The 15,448-nt window shown below is 58.4% G+C and overlaps 1 protein-coding gene across 3 annotated transcripts in view; it reads right to left on the bottom strand.

The window, feature by feature from the left end:
• SMARCA4 (SWI/SNF related BAF chromatin remodeling complex subunit ATPase 4) overlaps window positions 1-15,448 on the bottom strand; it is an 87,475-nt gene that overhangs the window by 21,330 nt on the left and 50,697 nt on the right. For 2 of the 3 annotated variants that reach the window (XM_082837032.1, XM_082837031.1), the window contains exons 19-28: window positions 13,773-14,015; window positions 12,253-12,366; window positions 11,427-11,534; window positions 10,214-10,300; window positions 9,378-9,424; window positions 8,120-8,286; window positions 5,253-5,416; window positions 2,232-2,459; window positions 1,547-1,624; window positions 536-754 (exon numbers count right to left, since the gene is read on the bottom strand). In XM_082837032.1, the coding sequence (XP_082693158.1) occupies window positions 536-754; window positions 1,547-1,624; window positions 2,232-2,459; window positions 5,253-5,416; window positions 8,120-8,286; window positions 9,378-9,424; window positions 10,214-10,300; window positions 11,427-11,534; window positions 12,253-12,366; window positions 13,773-14,015 (1,455 nt within the window). Of the gene's footprint in view, window positions 1-535; window positions 755-1,546; window positions 1,625-1,881; window positions 1,981-2,231; window positions 2,460-5,252; window positions 5,417-8,119; window positions 8,287-9,377; window positions 9,425-10,213; window positions 10,301-11,426; window positions 11,535-12,252; window positions 12,367-13,772; window positions 14,016-15,448 lie in introns of all 3 variants that reach the window. The other variant, XM_082837033.1, reaches the window with a different exon arrangement.

The raw sequence follows: 15,448 nt of genomic DNA, 5'->3' as shown, positions 1-15,448 counted from the left end.
GCCCGCAGCCCTGACTCAGCTGTCGGCAGCTGCGAGGGCCGGGAGCCACCTGCTGAAAACAGGTGCTCACATCACCTCCATGAGCAGCTGGTGCCGGGAGCCTCGGGCAGGGGCTTCCTCCCTCTTCCCTCCCCACAGCTCCCAGGGGTGACGCACGCAAAGGCGGGGCTGCCTGACCCCATCACCAATCTCAACCATTTTGCAGGGTGACTTGACGATCCCCAATATATCCCTGGGTCCTCCGGTCAGCCCCATGCAAAGACTGGCAATATTTTGCTTAAACCTGACGCTGGAATGGCCAACTCCACCCAGAAGTGGGTTTTGAGCAGCTCGGGAACCGCACAGGGGTGCCTTCCCGAGTTCCATCGGGAGGAACTGAGTGAACCTGACCCCACGTGGGAAGGGTCGCTGTCGTGAGTGAAAACCGACCAAGAACGGCCGAATGGTACTGCCCAGGATTCGGACGAAGGCCTCGATCCTGGCGGCCGAGCCCTGCGCTGCCCGAGCCTCGCCCGCGGCCCTCTCCGGCATGTACCTTGAGCCACTGCTTCTCGGTCAGCGAGTCGCTGTAGTCCACCTCCTTGCGATGGCGGGAGCCGCGGCCGAACATCTTCTCCTCCTCCTCCTCGCACGTCAGCCGCTCCACCTCTGCGTCGTCCTTGATGATCCACGAAGGGAGCTCATCCTCCTCCATCAGGCGTGGCTTCCGCTTGGGGTTGCGGGCCTCCTCGCGCCTGCGGTCCAGGTCCATGCGCTGTGGGGTGCGGGGCGGCAGGGACAGAGGGACAGGCGTCATCACAGAGAGGACAGAGGAGATGGCCAGTGGGCACACGCAGGGGCACCCTGACCAGGGGCTGCTTCCCTGCCTCAGGACCATCGCTGCAGCGGTAGTTAAACAGCAACTTGGTCGTGCGGTGGCTGAGCTGGCTGGGCTGCCATGTCAGACCTTGGCTGGGGCTCTGCTTCAGGGGCAGAGAGAACTGGAAAGGACAGGAAGGTGGTGGAACGGGGGCTGGAACGGGGGCTGAAACGGGGCAGCGGCTCCCCTGCCCCACTGAGGCAATACAGGCTCAGTGGAAGGCACAGGCCTGCTGGGGCCGAGGGCGCCCCCAATTCCCCCCGATTCCGTGCCCACGAGGGGCAACAGGGCATCTGAGACCGAGGCCCTCGCCAGTCCCTCAGTCTTGGACAGTGTGGCTCCCTCTGAAAGGGAGCCTCAAGGACAACAGGCATTGGCCAGACGGAGGGCCATAAACTGGAGCAGGGCTGGGCGTGTACGTGTGTCCTGCCATCCCTATGACACACTTAGGAGGCCACAGAACAAAGATGGGTCAGTTAGGAGCCGTGGAGGGGCCACCCTGAGAGCTGCCCCCGGCCCCGTTACCGCTGGGGATGCCACCGTCACTGAGACCTTTTGCTCTGTTCGGTGTCAGCAGGGAAGGGGGCAGTGTGTGTGTGTGTGTGTGAGCTCCACTGCACATGGTTCACACAGGCGGGGAACCAAGCCCCTGAGGGTGCGCAGGGCCCGAGTGCCCGCGGCGCTCACCATGAACAGGTCGAACTCTTCCTCATGCCGGGCAATCATCTGGTTCACCGTCTCGTCGTCAGGCACCTCGTCTTCTTCCTACAAGATGTCACACGTTTAGTTGGAGTGCGGGGAGGCCGGGGTGGGAGGCGGCCGGGCTCGGAGGCGAGCGGCGGCGGTCCATGGGAAATGAGCTGGCGGTCCCAGTCCGGCTGCGGTGGATGGGGACCCACACGGCAGCGAGAGACGCACACGCACACGCACACGCACGCTCCGTGGGATCAGGGCCCTTGCTGGCCATCTCAGCCGAGAAGCCGAGGATTGAATGGGCATGGAGACTGAACTACCCCTCTCACCTTTAGAGGTGGCTCCTCCAAGTCGGGGTTGACGCCCGCTGGCGGAGGGGCAGTGTGGGCGAAGCTGGCACTGCCGCTGCCCGTGCTGCAGTGTCTGCTCTGTGGATAAATAGAGGACTTCAGTCTCCAGGGCTGTCAATCCGGCATCTTTCACCAGCAGTTTAGAAAAAAAAAACCACTTCAAAGAAAAAGCAAGTACTCATCCTCTTTCCTTTCAGCCCACACTCCCTTTACTCCAAAGGGATGCAAAAAAAATAAGAGTGCAAAAAAGGTAAAAAAACAAAAATGAAAGCCGCTCATGCGTCCACCACTCACGCCGGGGAGGGGGTCGGGGCTGGCGCTGCCCTCACCTCGTCCTGCTCCTCATGCTCGAGGATGGCCTGGAGGAAAGCGCGCCTCTCGTGGCTGGAGGACTTCTGGTCGAACATGCCGGCCTGGATCACCTTCTGGTCGACGTTGAGCTTGTACTTGGCCGCAGCCAGGATCTTCTCTTCCACGCTGTTGACCGTGCAGAGGCGGAGCACACGCACCTCGTTCTGCTGCCCGATGCGGTGGGCACGGTCCTGCGCTTGCAGGTCCTGGGGAGAGAGATGCCGGTCAGTCCCAAACAAGCTCTTTAAACCGTTAAGGGACAGTGGATCACTGGATGCCACTGGGAAAGGCAGGGGTCTTCCAATTCTCGGGCGCCCGCCTGGCTGTTCTGCCCGCCACAGCCAGAAGCTGCACAGGCCAGAAGCTCAGGAACAAGACCTGGAGCCCGTGCCAGGATGACTTGACTCCAAATTCCTGCAGAAGCGTCACTTTCTACCTTCACTGGGATTTGACGGATACTCAGGAAGAAACCGCAGTTGTAGAGGGCCACCCCAGCGGGTTATACCCCAGCAGCTCCTCTCACAGCTGCACAGGGCCCCTTGGCTGCCCCAGGCAGGGCCTGGCTTGGTGTGGCTGTATCACAGCGAGGGCACTGTTCACAGAGTGACGCCAAAGCTGGGCAACACCATGCTGATGCCTGGTTTGATTGGAGGCCCTGCCACGCGAGCCAGGCCCAGGCCCCACCTCTCGGAGCCTCAGGATCCACTCTGCTGACACCAGCCCGTCTCGTGGCTATCGTGTGTGAGAGGAGCCAACGGGCATCGGGTGCTCAGGCCAGTGCCTGGTGTGGAGCAAGCGCCCATAAAGTGGCAGGTATGGCGCCAACGCTGTATCATCACGCCCAGCGTAGACCCAGGAGGGGCTACGAGATCCTGTGTCTGGAGCCTGCAGCTGTGTGGGGCTGACCTCCAGATCTGCACCTCATGGGGGCAGCAGAGGCCACACCTGGTGGGAACAGGCGTGCTTTGTGTCCACGGTTCGTACCCTCAACCCTGCCCCGCAGCTCAGCCGGCGTGATTCCTGGCTCTGCAATGTGCTTCATGACCTCTGATGCCCCCCGGGTGTGGAGGAGGACAGGGCTCCACGGGGGTCTCTCCCCTCGACAGCCTGTGGGTGGGGGAAGCACACTCGGACCACCCTTCAGGAAACAGGCCAGTCATCGAGGTCCGGGCGGCAGCCACACCCCAGGCTGGCGCAGCAACCATCCCAGGCACTCGTCTGTCAGGCGCCCGTGGTTTACACACCGATAACCAGCTCTGCTGGGCTGTGGAGAAGGGCTCGCTCGCACCGTCAACAGGAGTGAAAGCTGGGGCAGCCTGCTGGAGGCCACTGTGGCAGAACCAACCAGAACGTGAAGGGACAGGCCTGTGGACCGAGCAATCCCACCTCTCAGGCTTGGCCTGGCTGGTGCTCCAAGAGAGGGACAAGGTTCCCCAAGGGGAACAGAAAACCCGGACGTCTGCCAACTGGGATTTGAGTCAAAAATCCTGGGGCCGGGCTTCCCTGGTGGCGCAGTGGTTGAGAGTCCGCCTGCCGACGCAGGGGACGCGGGTTCGTGTCCCAGTCCAGGAAGATCCCACGTGCTGTGGAGTGGCTGGGCCCGTGAGCCATGGCCGCTGAGCGTGCGCGTCCGGAGCCCGTGCTCCGCAACGGGAGAGGCCACAACAGTGAGAGGCCCGCATACCGCAAAAAAAAAAAAAAAAAAAATCCTGGGGCCACCATATGCCAAGATAGCTGGCTGCTGAGGAAGCGGCTGGGGAGAGTCCCCATGTGCTTGCATGGAGACATGAACACACCAGTTGCTGGCGGGAAGAGACACGTGCTGGAACATGCTGTGTTCATGTCAAAGCCAGAATATATGTGTGTACACGGGTAGATGCTGGCTCAGAGAAGAGCGGGGTTGGTGGGGAAGGGGAAAAATGGACTCTTTAAATTGTTACTTTCACTTATTGGTATTTGCATTTGAAAAAATTACTACTTTTATAGTAAGACGTAAGAGGTAAATACTTACTTTAAAACTACTGTACCAGGGCTTCCCTGGAGGCTCAGCTGTTAAGAATCTGCCTGCCAGTGCAGGGGACATGGGTTCAAGCCCTGGTCCGGGAAGATCCGGTGCGGAGCAACTAAGCCCGTGTGCCACAACTACTGAGCCTGTGCTCTAGAGCCCACGAGCCACAACTACTGAGCTCGCATGCCACAACTACTGAAGCCGGTGCGCCTAGAGCCCATGCTGAAACAAAGAGAAGCCACCACAACAAGTAGCCTGCACACTGCAAGGAAGAGTAGCCCCCTGCTCGCTGCAACTAGAGAAAGCCCACACGCAGCAACAAAGACCCAATGCAGCCAAAAAATAAATAAATAAATTTATAAAAACAAACAAACAAACAAAAAAACTACTGCATCTATAAAATACCACATCCCTGTTATCTACAGGCACGGAGCCCTGTGCAGGGTATGTGGATAAGAAACAAGGGCAGCAGTGCACAGAGCACAAAAAGTGCGCCCCAGTGTAGTTTTAAGAGGCGCCAGCATGAGAGCTGGGCCAGAACATGGCCAGGAAGGACCTGCATGACTAAAACAGTGACCATTACTGCCAGCTGATAGGACTGGGGCATCTTCCACTTTCTTTGCACATTTACGCGACACCAGAATTCTTTTTGTTTTTTTTTGGCTGTGCCATGTGGCTTGTGGGAATCTTAGTTCCCTGACCAGGGATTGAACCCAGGCCCTCTGCAGTGAGAGCGCAGAGTCCTAACCACCCGACCACCAGGGAATTCCCAGGATTATTTTATTTTAAATAACAATGGAACATGAATGTTTTCATAATCAGAGCAAAAAACTAGTTTAGTTTTGAGAAACAGAGGAAAGTAACTGCTCTCTGGGCTTCTCTCCAGGGCCTCCGGGACTCCAGGAGAATGTCAAGAGGCGCGCTCATGCTAGTGGGCATGGTCTCCCTGAGGCTTCGAGCCCCTCCCCCTAGGGGGCCTGAGAGCTGTTACCTGGTGGGGGTTCCAGTCACTGTCGAATATGATAACAGTGTCGGCTGACTGGAGGTTCAGACCCAGCCCCCCAGCCCGGGTGCTGAGCAGGAAGATGAAGTACTCGGAGCCGGGCTCGTTGAAGGTCTTCAGCAGCATGCCCCGGTCCTCCGCTTTAGTGGTTCCTGCCGGCGGGTGGGGAGAGCAGGGTTATTAGCAAGGTGACCGTGGCGGGTGGAGGGGGGGCGGGCGGTGGTGCAGAGGAGACAGAGGAACACCTACATCAGGGAGCAGGTATAGAGTCCACAGCCGTCCAACTCGGGCCACCCAAGCCATGGCCACTCGCTCAACACGTGGCCATGAGTGGTGACTGGTGAACAACTCAGATTTACGGTGACACTACTGACCGCCAGTCCTCCCACCCCAGGAGAAGAAAACGAGCCCCAACGGGCCTCCGGTGTCTCCTCCGTGTAAATCGGGGCTGCTGTGGGAACTAAGTGGGCACGCGCTGGAGCACAGTGCCCGGCACCCAGCAGACACCCAGGCAATGGGGCTGCCCTGTGAGTCGCCACCACCTGCCCTGCCCAGCTGTCCAGGCGGTGGTGGGAGACACTGCAGCAACACTGTTAACGCCGTGCCCCCAAACCCACGTGGGGTTTCCAGGCGGGCAGACGGGGCTGCTATGGTATCGAACAACTGGCCAGAGGGCTGGCGCCTGCCTGCATCCTACTGTGATGGGTTTTCTCCATTCACAAAGGGAATCATCTACAGGCGAGCACACGGGGGGCTTACAATGGAGACTTGTTTCCCTCTGGGCAGGATGGCTCCCCTCTTCATGGAGCCACAGGGACTCTAATGTGATGGCCCAGGACATGATCCTCAGTATCGTGATGCTCAGAGGGGCATCTAAGCTCCTCGGGCTACTGCCAGCCTGGGGAGCAGAGGTGCCTCTGGGGAAATCAGGTGTCATTCTTGGTGTGGTTTCCAGCCACTCTCCTACACGTCACAATGAACAGCATGGAGGCCTGATGCCCACTGGTGCCTGGGCTGCCCCAGTTCCAAGGAGGGGCTGAGGCAGGCCCAGGTGGAGGGGCCGATCCCAGATGCCCGGCCTGCACCCTCACTCTCGGCATTCTGACAGCAGAAGGTTCCACTCCACGTGTCACCGAGCCCCCACCGTTGCCGTTCTTTTTTTTCCTCTGGCTGCACTGTGTGACACGCGGGACCTTAGTCCCCCGACCACGGATTGACCCTGGGCCCCCTGCAGTGGAAGAGCAGAGTCCTAACCACTGGATTGCCAGGGAATTCCCCCCCTTTGCCTTTCTTTCCCAGAGTTTCCGCTCATGTGGCAGTGACCACATGAGGTGCCCAGAGATGCAGCCACAGCTAAGCAAACAAAAGTCCTCATCCTAGATAGAGGACTCTCATCATGGAGGAAAAAAAAAGGGGGGGCGGGCAAATGGATGGGCGCTGGGGTGGGTGGGAACACACTCTTCACGTGTGGCCTGTCCTCTAGGGGTCGGGGCAGTGACACAGACAAGGAGTAGCACTCATGAAGGCTCAGCCCCGAAGGACAGAGAGGCCACTGGGGAGGCCAGCACACAGAGGGAGGGGCGAGGTGAGCCTGGCCACGCAGGCCTTCCAAGCCATGGGAAGCACCTGAAGGAGGGAGGTTTGAGGGAGGACCTGACCACAGCTGTGTTTGTAAAGGTCGCCCTGGACAGAATTCCAAGAACAGGCCGAAGGAAGGCAAGACAGGGATGCAGCAAAGGTTCTGGGTGGGAGTGGGGAGGGTAGAGACCGACAGACAGATCCGCCCAGCAACCACGCGTCTGAAAAAAACAACAGTTCCACAAGATGTACCGTGAAAGACACAATGGGGGCAAAAAGGTTTGGGGTGTTGGCCGTGGATGCACATAGTAACGAGCTTAGATAAAGGCTCTGAGAAGTGTGGTTTATCCCACACTTCTTAACTGTGTTTACCCTGGAGGCCCCCAAGTTCATTTTTCTCGAGAGCCCCATCACTCCATCTGACAGAGGGTGGGGGGCTCCCTCTAGGGTCTTCCCGGTCAGTTGACACGTGTCAGAGCACGGGTCCTGCACACTGTCAGCATCTCACTCAGCCCCCTCCTCCCCGGAGCTCCTGCGTGCTGGGAACAAGGCAGAAACAGGGCTTCTTATGAGTGCATGTGGTCACAGTCAGTGCTGTTCCCAGGGAACTCGCCGCTATCACCCCTGCAGCATTGGTTTTCCTCCCTCCCTTTCCTGCTTCTCTCAGTGCTCACAGTTCCGGCATGAACGGGCCCGATTCCAGCTCCAGAGCCACCCAGGCGGTGGAGAGAAGAGCATGTTGCTCACAGCAGCCTAATGAAATTTCACCCTCAGACCCCTGGGGGAAAAGACAAGCTGCTTCTCTGTTCGGGACACTGAGCAGGTAGGTGGAAGGAAAGCCCAGAGGGGTTGGCTAAGAATGAAGCCAAAATGGAGGACAAAGAGCCAGGAACTCCAGAAAAGCCCCTCTTAACACTATCTGGGCACCTGGATCCAGCTGTGCCTGAAGCAACCCTTGAGGTTCAGTTATGTGAGTCTATCAAGACTTCCTTCTTTATGCCCACAGGATATGGGTTTCTGTCACTTCCCACCATAACAGGACCGTAGAGCAACCCTTAACCACTGGACTGGACACAGCGTTATGGTGCAAACACCATGAGCCTCACATTCAGGAGATCCAGCCATGATACTCCCAGGGCCCTCCCTCCCATTCCCGCAAGCCTGTGTCACTGAGTGAGCCGCTATGCCCACTCCTGCCGCTAGACCTAGAGAAGCTTTGGCAGCAGCGGATAACGAGGCCGCCCTTTAACAAACGTCTCTCTCCCGATCGTACTCACCATCGAGCCTGAGGTATTTAAAGCCGCGATACGCAAAATAGTCTTCCATGATCGTCATGAGGGAGGTCATCTGACAGAACAGCAGCACTTTATGGTTGGTGGCCCGGAGTTTGGGAAGAATTCTATCGAGCAGCTCAAATTTCCCCGAGGCTCGGTACAGGTCCAGCCTGCGGAGTGGAGGGGGTGGGGAAGGACACACACACCACATGAACCACAGCGCCCTGCAGGCAGGTCAAGGAGGACGTGCGCTCCCATGCCCAGGCTACCTGAGCCGGCCTAGGCAGGCTGGCCACCAGGCTCGGGGGCACACAAGTGCTTCTTTGGCAGACTACCCCCGTGCCCGCCCCTGCCCCCCTCCCCCCACCAAAGTTTCAGCAAAGCCATTTCAACCCAACTAAAATAAACTTGGTCATGAAACTACTGACCAACTTGGATACTTGTAAGAGCGAAAGAAGGTGCTATTTATTAGTAAAGATCCTGGGACAATGGGCATGGACAGGGGCTGCCCCGGGAAGCCAGGCCTCCTGTTTAAGAACTTTCCAAGAGCAGAGGCTCCCAGTGGAGAGTGCCCACACCGCACCACACACAGGGCTAAGTAAGGGCCACTGCAACTTCTGTCATTCGCTCCTGGTTTTTAGATGTGGAAACTGAGGCTGGGGGACAGTGTGACACGGCTGCTGACCTGCCAGGGCCGGGCTCAAACCCAGGTCTGTGGGACCCCATTATGCAATTTGGTATAAAGAACTACACAGCTAAAGAACCTTTTGCCCTTTCATTCAGTGCCTCTACTCTAGGAAATAGTTTACTATCCCAGAGAAATAATGGTGGCTTTAGGGTTAAGAATGTTTTAACGGTGAAACCTTGAGGCAGCATTTGTGTCCCAACACCAGGGCTGAACGATGCCTGGGCTGCGCTTTATAAACAACGCTGGAGAAAACACCCCCAGAGCAAGGTGCGTGGCGCACTGTATAAAGAGTATCCCTCTGTTGGTGGGCAGAGCTTAGGCTCAGAGTGGTTAAGAAAGCTGTCACAGGTCACAGAGCCCAGAGGTGGGGCCTGGAAGCCAGGTGTGGTCACCTCTCCAAGTGGAGAATTTTTATTCTCTTCTTTGGGTTCATCTATGTTTTCAAAGTTTTCTGCCAGGAATATACTGCCTTTGAAATTAGACAAGTATAACAACAGAAATAAAGCCAACCGAAGAGAGAAATACTGGCACACAGATGGTCTGCCCACCCCGTTAAGCTAGGAAGATTCTCACCCTTGGACGATGCCACCGGTAAATCCCAAGTGCTCAGAAAAGGACTCCTGCAATGGAATGAGAGGCGGGTCAGTGCGGGGCAGGAAAAGACGGCCAGGCCCCACGCCTCCGAGCCCTCCCACCCATGCTCAGCGATCGCCCACGGCGGCCCCAAGGCCACACAGATGCTGAACACAGCTTTTCTATCCCACTGACATCCCTTCCGTCATGACCTAACATTCTTAACCACGGAAAGGAGCGCGCGAAGATGGCGCGCGCCTGAGACCGCACCTGGTGAGCTGAAATGGAAGCCCAGGGGCCTCTGGCATGACCCCGGAACCTTATGCCAGAATGTACGGACATATGTGTGCTTTTCAGAAGCAAGCATCCAGACTCTCAAGGGTACTGGGGCCCAGAGCCGTCAGGAAGAGGGACGCTGCTCTCCATGCTCTGCCCAGGATGGCCCCACGTGTCACCGAGTGGGGAAGGCTAGTAACCAACAAGCAGAGGCAGCACAACCCCACCGCGGGGGAAACGACTCCAGAGAACAGCCTCCGAAGGCTTCGGCAGTTACCTGAGGTGGGATTTTCATTTCTCTTGCATATTTCCCTACAGTTTGGATTCTTTACAATATATAAGCGCTTGCAAACAAAAAATCCATAAAAAGGCAAATGTACAAGCATCATCTAGTCTAAACCTTACAAGCTCTTTTTCTCTAAAGTTGCCAGAGAGAAGTGACCTAGCTCTGTCTAGGGGCTAGGCGCAGACAGACCCCTCTGAGAGCAGGGCCCTGTGCAGGGCTGAGGCCCACGAGCTCCGGGTACCGCTGGGCCTGCCGCCCCGGCCCTGGGCCTCACCTCGATGTGCTGGAACATGTACGGGTGGTTGCAGATCTTCCTCAGCTGCATGATGGTGTTCATCAGGGTCTTGGTGCCACCTTTGCCCTGAGGAGGCAGAAGAGAGGCTCCCAAATCGGTCTTGTCCCGGGGTGGGGTGGGGTGGGGTTGGGGGAGGAGGCGTGGAAGAAGGACGTGAGAGGAGCTGTGGCTTGTGGCAGAGGAGACGGGGCGTGTGCAGCTGGCTCCTGTCGGGGCTCAGAGGCCTGAAGCCAGCAAGAAGCCAGCGCTGGGGGAAGCGGAGACCCCCTGGCACCCTGGAGGGTGGAGGGTGGAGGGTGGAGGGTGGAGGGTGAGGAGGGGCCGGCGGGACACAGGGGAAACGTGACTGGCAAAGAGCTGAGGGTGGATCACAAACACTTTGTGAGGCCAGCTCTGTGGGCACTGGGGGGAGTCCCCGGGGCGGGGCTGCAGCCAGACGGCTTAGGAAGATCTCTGGCTACAGGGTGAAGGAAGGATGCCGGGGTGGGTGCCGTGGGCCAAGAAGAAAACCAGGAAACAGGGTGCTGCAACAGCTCGGGTAAGAAAGGGCCCAAACGAAACACCTGGAAGAGAAAATGGGGTGGCAGGGCCAAGCCCGAGGCCGCGGGGGCAGAAGCGAGGGATCTGGGAGGACAGCTGCAGTCCTGGTGAGGGGAGCAGGGGCGGGGGGGCCCAGGGCCTCAGAGGGGCCGGAAGGCGGCAGCCTGCCTAGCTCCCACCTCCCCACCGTAAACTAACGTCACCCCAACGCCACGTAATGACGAGGGAAACGGGCTCAGTGGCCCTGGCCGTCGAGGCTCTTTCCCAGCTGGGAAGGTGGGACTCCCTAGAATATTCTAACGGCTGGGGTCCGTGCTGGGCCCCCCACTTCCGACTGATGCATCCACAGGAGAGAGCACTTCACGAGCAGAGGACCCCAGGCTGCTGACTAGGAGGCTCGGGGGCCTCCCTGGAAACGGGCCATCAGCCTCTGCCCCCTCAGCCTTATGGACTGGACCCATCCACACCAGCTGTGATTTAAACCAGGCCCAGTCAACACCCTCGGGACCACGGCCAGATGGGGCCTCGGCCACGACTATCACCTCCGAGGAGGCGAGAGCCTGCTGCTTACAGTGTGCAAAAGCCCCGCACCCAGTGGCCCCCAGCGCGCCTGCTGTGGGCACCCGGGGGGGAAGGGGGGCCCCGGGCCAACCTTCTTATCCTTTTCAGAGCCATCGGTGAGCAGCACCCCCTTGGCCTGCATGTGCCGGTAAAGCACGCGCTGCAGCGCGGACATGTCGCACTTGATGACGTACTCCACCTGCAGGGCACACACCGCCGTCAGCCGGAACTGGAGCCGAGGGTCCCGGAGCCCAACGCCCAGCCTGGGCCCGTCTCTGATCGCCCAGCCTCTCAGAGGCATCCTGGGCCCTGGACTGTGTGCTCTGATCAGGGCACACAGGGGTGACCGTGAGGAAACCCCATACCCAGGGGGACGAGGCGAGATGGGATGTGGCAGATGCACCAGGGCAGAGAAATGTGGGGGGCTTACTGGGCCAGATGGGGCAGCTCGGCTACCTTCCAAAGGCCTGCCCACAGCTGGCCAAGAAACAAAGCGCAAATGTGACTGGGGGGGGAGGCGACTGGCCAGGGACCCCAAGCCCACCCAGGGGAAAGGGGAGGGGGCCCTGGGGGGACTTAGTGCTCTAACTTAGCACACCTGCCTTCCACTTGAGAGACCCAGTGAGGGAGAGTGGCCAACCCCAGGCGGGATCGACTCCTGAATGCCGAGGCAAGACCAGGGCCAGGCCTGGGACCCAGGGGAGCCACCTGACTGGGCCCACCCCAGGGAGGCCCCCTGGACGATGCCGCACTGGGACTTCCGCTCAAAACAAACATGGTACGTGGAATTCCCTGGTAGTCCAGTGGTTAGGACTCGGCTTCCACTATCGGGACACCAGGGTTCGATCCCTCGTTAGGGAACTAAGATCCCACAAGCTGTACAGCGTGGCCAAAAAGAAAAAAACTAAACGTGGTACCTTTTCAGGTAACTGAGCCTCGACTTCCTTCTTGAGCCGCCGGAGCAGGAAGGGCCGCAGCACTTTGTGGAGACGACGGATGATGAGAATGGTTTCCTCCTCGTTCAGGTCCACCTGGCAGCCCCAACAAGACATGACAACCAAGCGTTACCTCCAAAGGAGGGGACAGGGATGCAGCGAAGGGCCATCTGGAGTCACCCTGTGCTCAGCACCTCCTTTTCAGACTACCCTAAGCTTCACAGGAGCCTAGCAGGGCAACCTCTTCCTTTGAAAAACTGCAAGGATCTAAGACCTTCCATGGAGGTCCTGGGACACGGAAGCCAAGGCCCCAGGGCACCATGAAACACAGCAGCATGCTGCAGCGCTTCCCCAAGAGTAACAAACCCACGTGCCTGGAGTCCTGCCAACACATCCAAACGAAATCCGGACAGCACTGCGGAGGCCACGCGGATAGAGCGTGTGGCGTAACTCGGGGGTGCTCCAAGAGGGCTCTGTCACTGGAAGCCCAAATCAACTCTCATTTTGGCCTGGGGGGGGGACGGACAGAAAGAAATGCTGCTCTCCCAGGGGGCCTGCTACTCTGATAAAAATGTGAATTAAAAAAATTTTTTTTAAGTGAAAACATGACATCTGAACTTTTCTTCTCTGGGTCCCTTTGGGCAGAGCTTTTGCTCAACTTGAAAATACGTGAAACCAGAGCATTTGTTCCTCAGCTCTTGGAGGAGGCGGTCCCTGGGAATCTGAAAACTGGGGGCTCCTTTATTATGAGATCCTTGGAAAGGCCTCAATTTCTCCTTCAGGAGGGCTTCTGCCTCAGCCGGTACCAAGGAGGCGGGATGATGCTGACAGAGGCCCCCCTGTAAGAGCTGAGGAACAGCTGTCCCAGACTTGCCTCAGGAAAATCCGCTAACTGGGAACGAGTGAGCTGGGGCACGGCTGCTGTGGGCGGTGACGCTCAACGTTAAGCCCTGCGATCGTGCCCACCTCCTCGGTCATCAGGCTCAGGCCGCTGACCTCCTTCAACAGAAAACGCGGCGGCCACAGACACACCAACAACGCCACTCCCAGCCACGCAGACATTGAGAGACACTGGCCACAACCCACGGCCGTCTTTAAAAACAAAAGGGACAGAATCTGACCATGTTACTCCTTTCACTGAAACCATCCAAGCTACCCGCTGCCCTCAGGGTGAAAATTAAACTCTCCTCAGGCCCTCCAGCTGCACCTTCACACCTCAGGGCCATATTCCTTGCTGTCCCCTCCCCGTGCCTGGGGCACAGGGTCAGGGAAGCCCCAAGCATCCCCTGGGATTTCTCTGCCCTTCTCCTCTGGGGTCCCTTGGTGCCAGGGCTGCCCTGTGCTTTGCTGGGCCGGCTGTGGTGGGCACTCAACCCACAACGACCCAGGGAAGCCAGCTGGGCCGGGACCATCAACTTGGAGGGTCCTCGGAGCTGCTTGTGGCCGAGGCTCATGGCTCCCCACTCCACCCCCCGCCACCACGTGGCTGGCTGCACACCCACCTTTTCCCCGGTCATGGCAAAGGGCGCGTTGAACCACTGCTCGAAGGTGCTGCAGCTCTTGAAGATGGTGGGCAGCAGGAAGTTGAGGAGCGCCCAGAGCTCAGGGAGCTTGTTCTGCAGCGGCGTGCCCGTCAGCAGCAGGCGGCGGGGGGCCACGTAATGCGTGTTGAGGACCTGCGTCAGCTTGCAGTGGTGGTTCTTCATGCGGTGGCCTTCGTCCACGATCATGTACTTCCAACGGATCTGCGGGCCGAGAGCAGGAGGTCAGGGGAGGACAGGCAGCGGCGCTGCCCACCTGGGTGAGGACCTCACGGCCATTAGGCAAGAAGGCTCTGGGCAGAACGGCCTGCTGAGCTGGAGAACGTGAGCACAACAACAGCCCCTGATGAGGGATCAGCTCACACCGCAGCCTCTGTAAAGCTGGGGGTGAAGACGGACACGCGGACAGGGAGACACGGCTGTGACCTGCGACTGGGTGAACAAATCCAGGGGCAGAAAAGTACTTTGGTTTCCCAAGAAAGTTATGTATGCTAGTACGTGACACAGAAAAACAACCCAAATAACAACCCCCCTGCTGATCAGAGGCCCTCAGGGGTGGGGTCTTCAGGGGACTTGGTTCAGCAACGGGTGCATTTCCAATCAGCAGGCGGCAGCTCTAAGGCAGGAGCAGCACAGGTGGGTTCAGATGGTGCGCTCGGGGGGCCCCGGCTGCGCCCCAGAGCCTGTCAGTGGCCACACGGCTGGTGGACACAGGCTAGATGTCGATTCTAACCATGAGTGTGAGTCTGCAGGCAGGAGCCGCAGGTGTAAATCCCTATTTACATGTGACTGTGACGAGCTTCAGAGCCACTCTGGCTTTGGCTTCTTTGGCACGGCCTGGCTGAGGAACTGCCCATCAGGTGTCCCAGATGAAAAGGGCAGAACCGACTGGGGTGGGGCCTAGCAGCCACTTCCCACGAGGAACCCCCATGGCAGGGGGCTTACGTTAATTAAAGCCACGGTCAGACAAACACAGGATTTTCAGAGCCCCGTTCTCATGCTTGGGATGGGCCTGGCTTTGTACTAGGTCAGAAGGGTGAGCCTGCACACTGGACACCAGCTCCCTGGGCCCCAGTTTCCTCATCCGTAGCTCAGAGATGCACATCAAGCACAAATGTCATCAGTATGACCAAGGCCGACAGGTGTGGTAACACATAAACATCTCCTCCATCCACTGGGTCAAAAACTCCACCACTTGACTTAATCCCCTACACGGTTAGTGAGGCCAGATGCAGCACCTTCTGGCTCGACCCCTTCCCAAACCGGGAAAAGAGCTTTTTGTAGGCAAGGGATGGTGCCTGTCTCCTATCTGGGTCATGGTTTATTCTCGGTAATTCCCTGATGGCCCAACTAGAGCTGCCTTCACAACTGTGTCAGCTAAGAGGCTGCCCCGCGTGCACAGCCCCCACTGAATGCGCCAACCCAGCGGTCCAAGGCTGAGAGAACACACAGGACGTCAGAGTGCTTGGACCTGGATACCAAATCCCTCCTGCTTCGTGGGCCGCTTTCCTGTAGGCTGTGGTAGGGAGACATGGCCACCAGGGAGGGAGGTCTGAGGCCTCTAGAGACAGGCGGAGACAAGGGGGGCCTCACCACAGCCCTGCCAGGGACACGGCAGGCAAGACAGGTGGGTAGAG

This window comes from Leucopleurus acutus (genome assembly GCF_964270905.1).
Source record: "Leucopleurus acutus genome assembly, chromosome: 3".
Classification (NCBI taxonomy): domain Eukaryota; kingdom Metazoa; phylum Chordata; class Mammalia; order Artiodactyla; family Delphinidae; genus Leucopleurus; species Leucopleurus acutus.
Note: the sequence above shows the minus strand (reverse complement) of the source record. Positions and strands in the feature narration are given on the sequence as shown.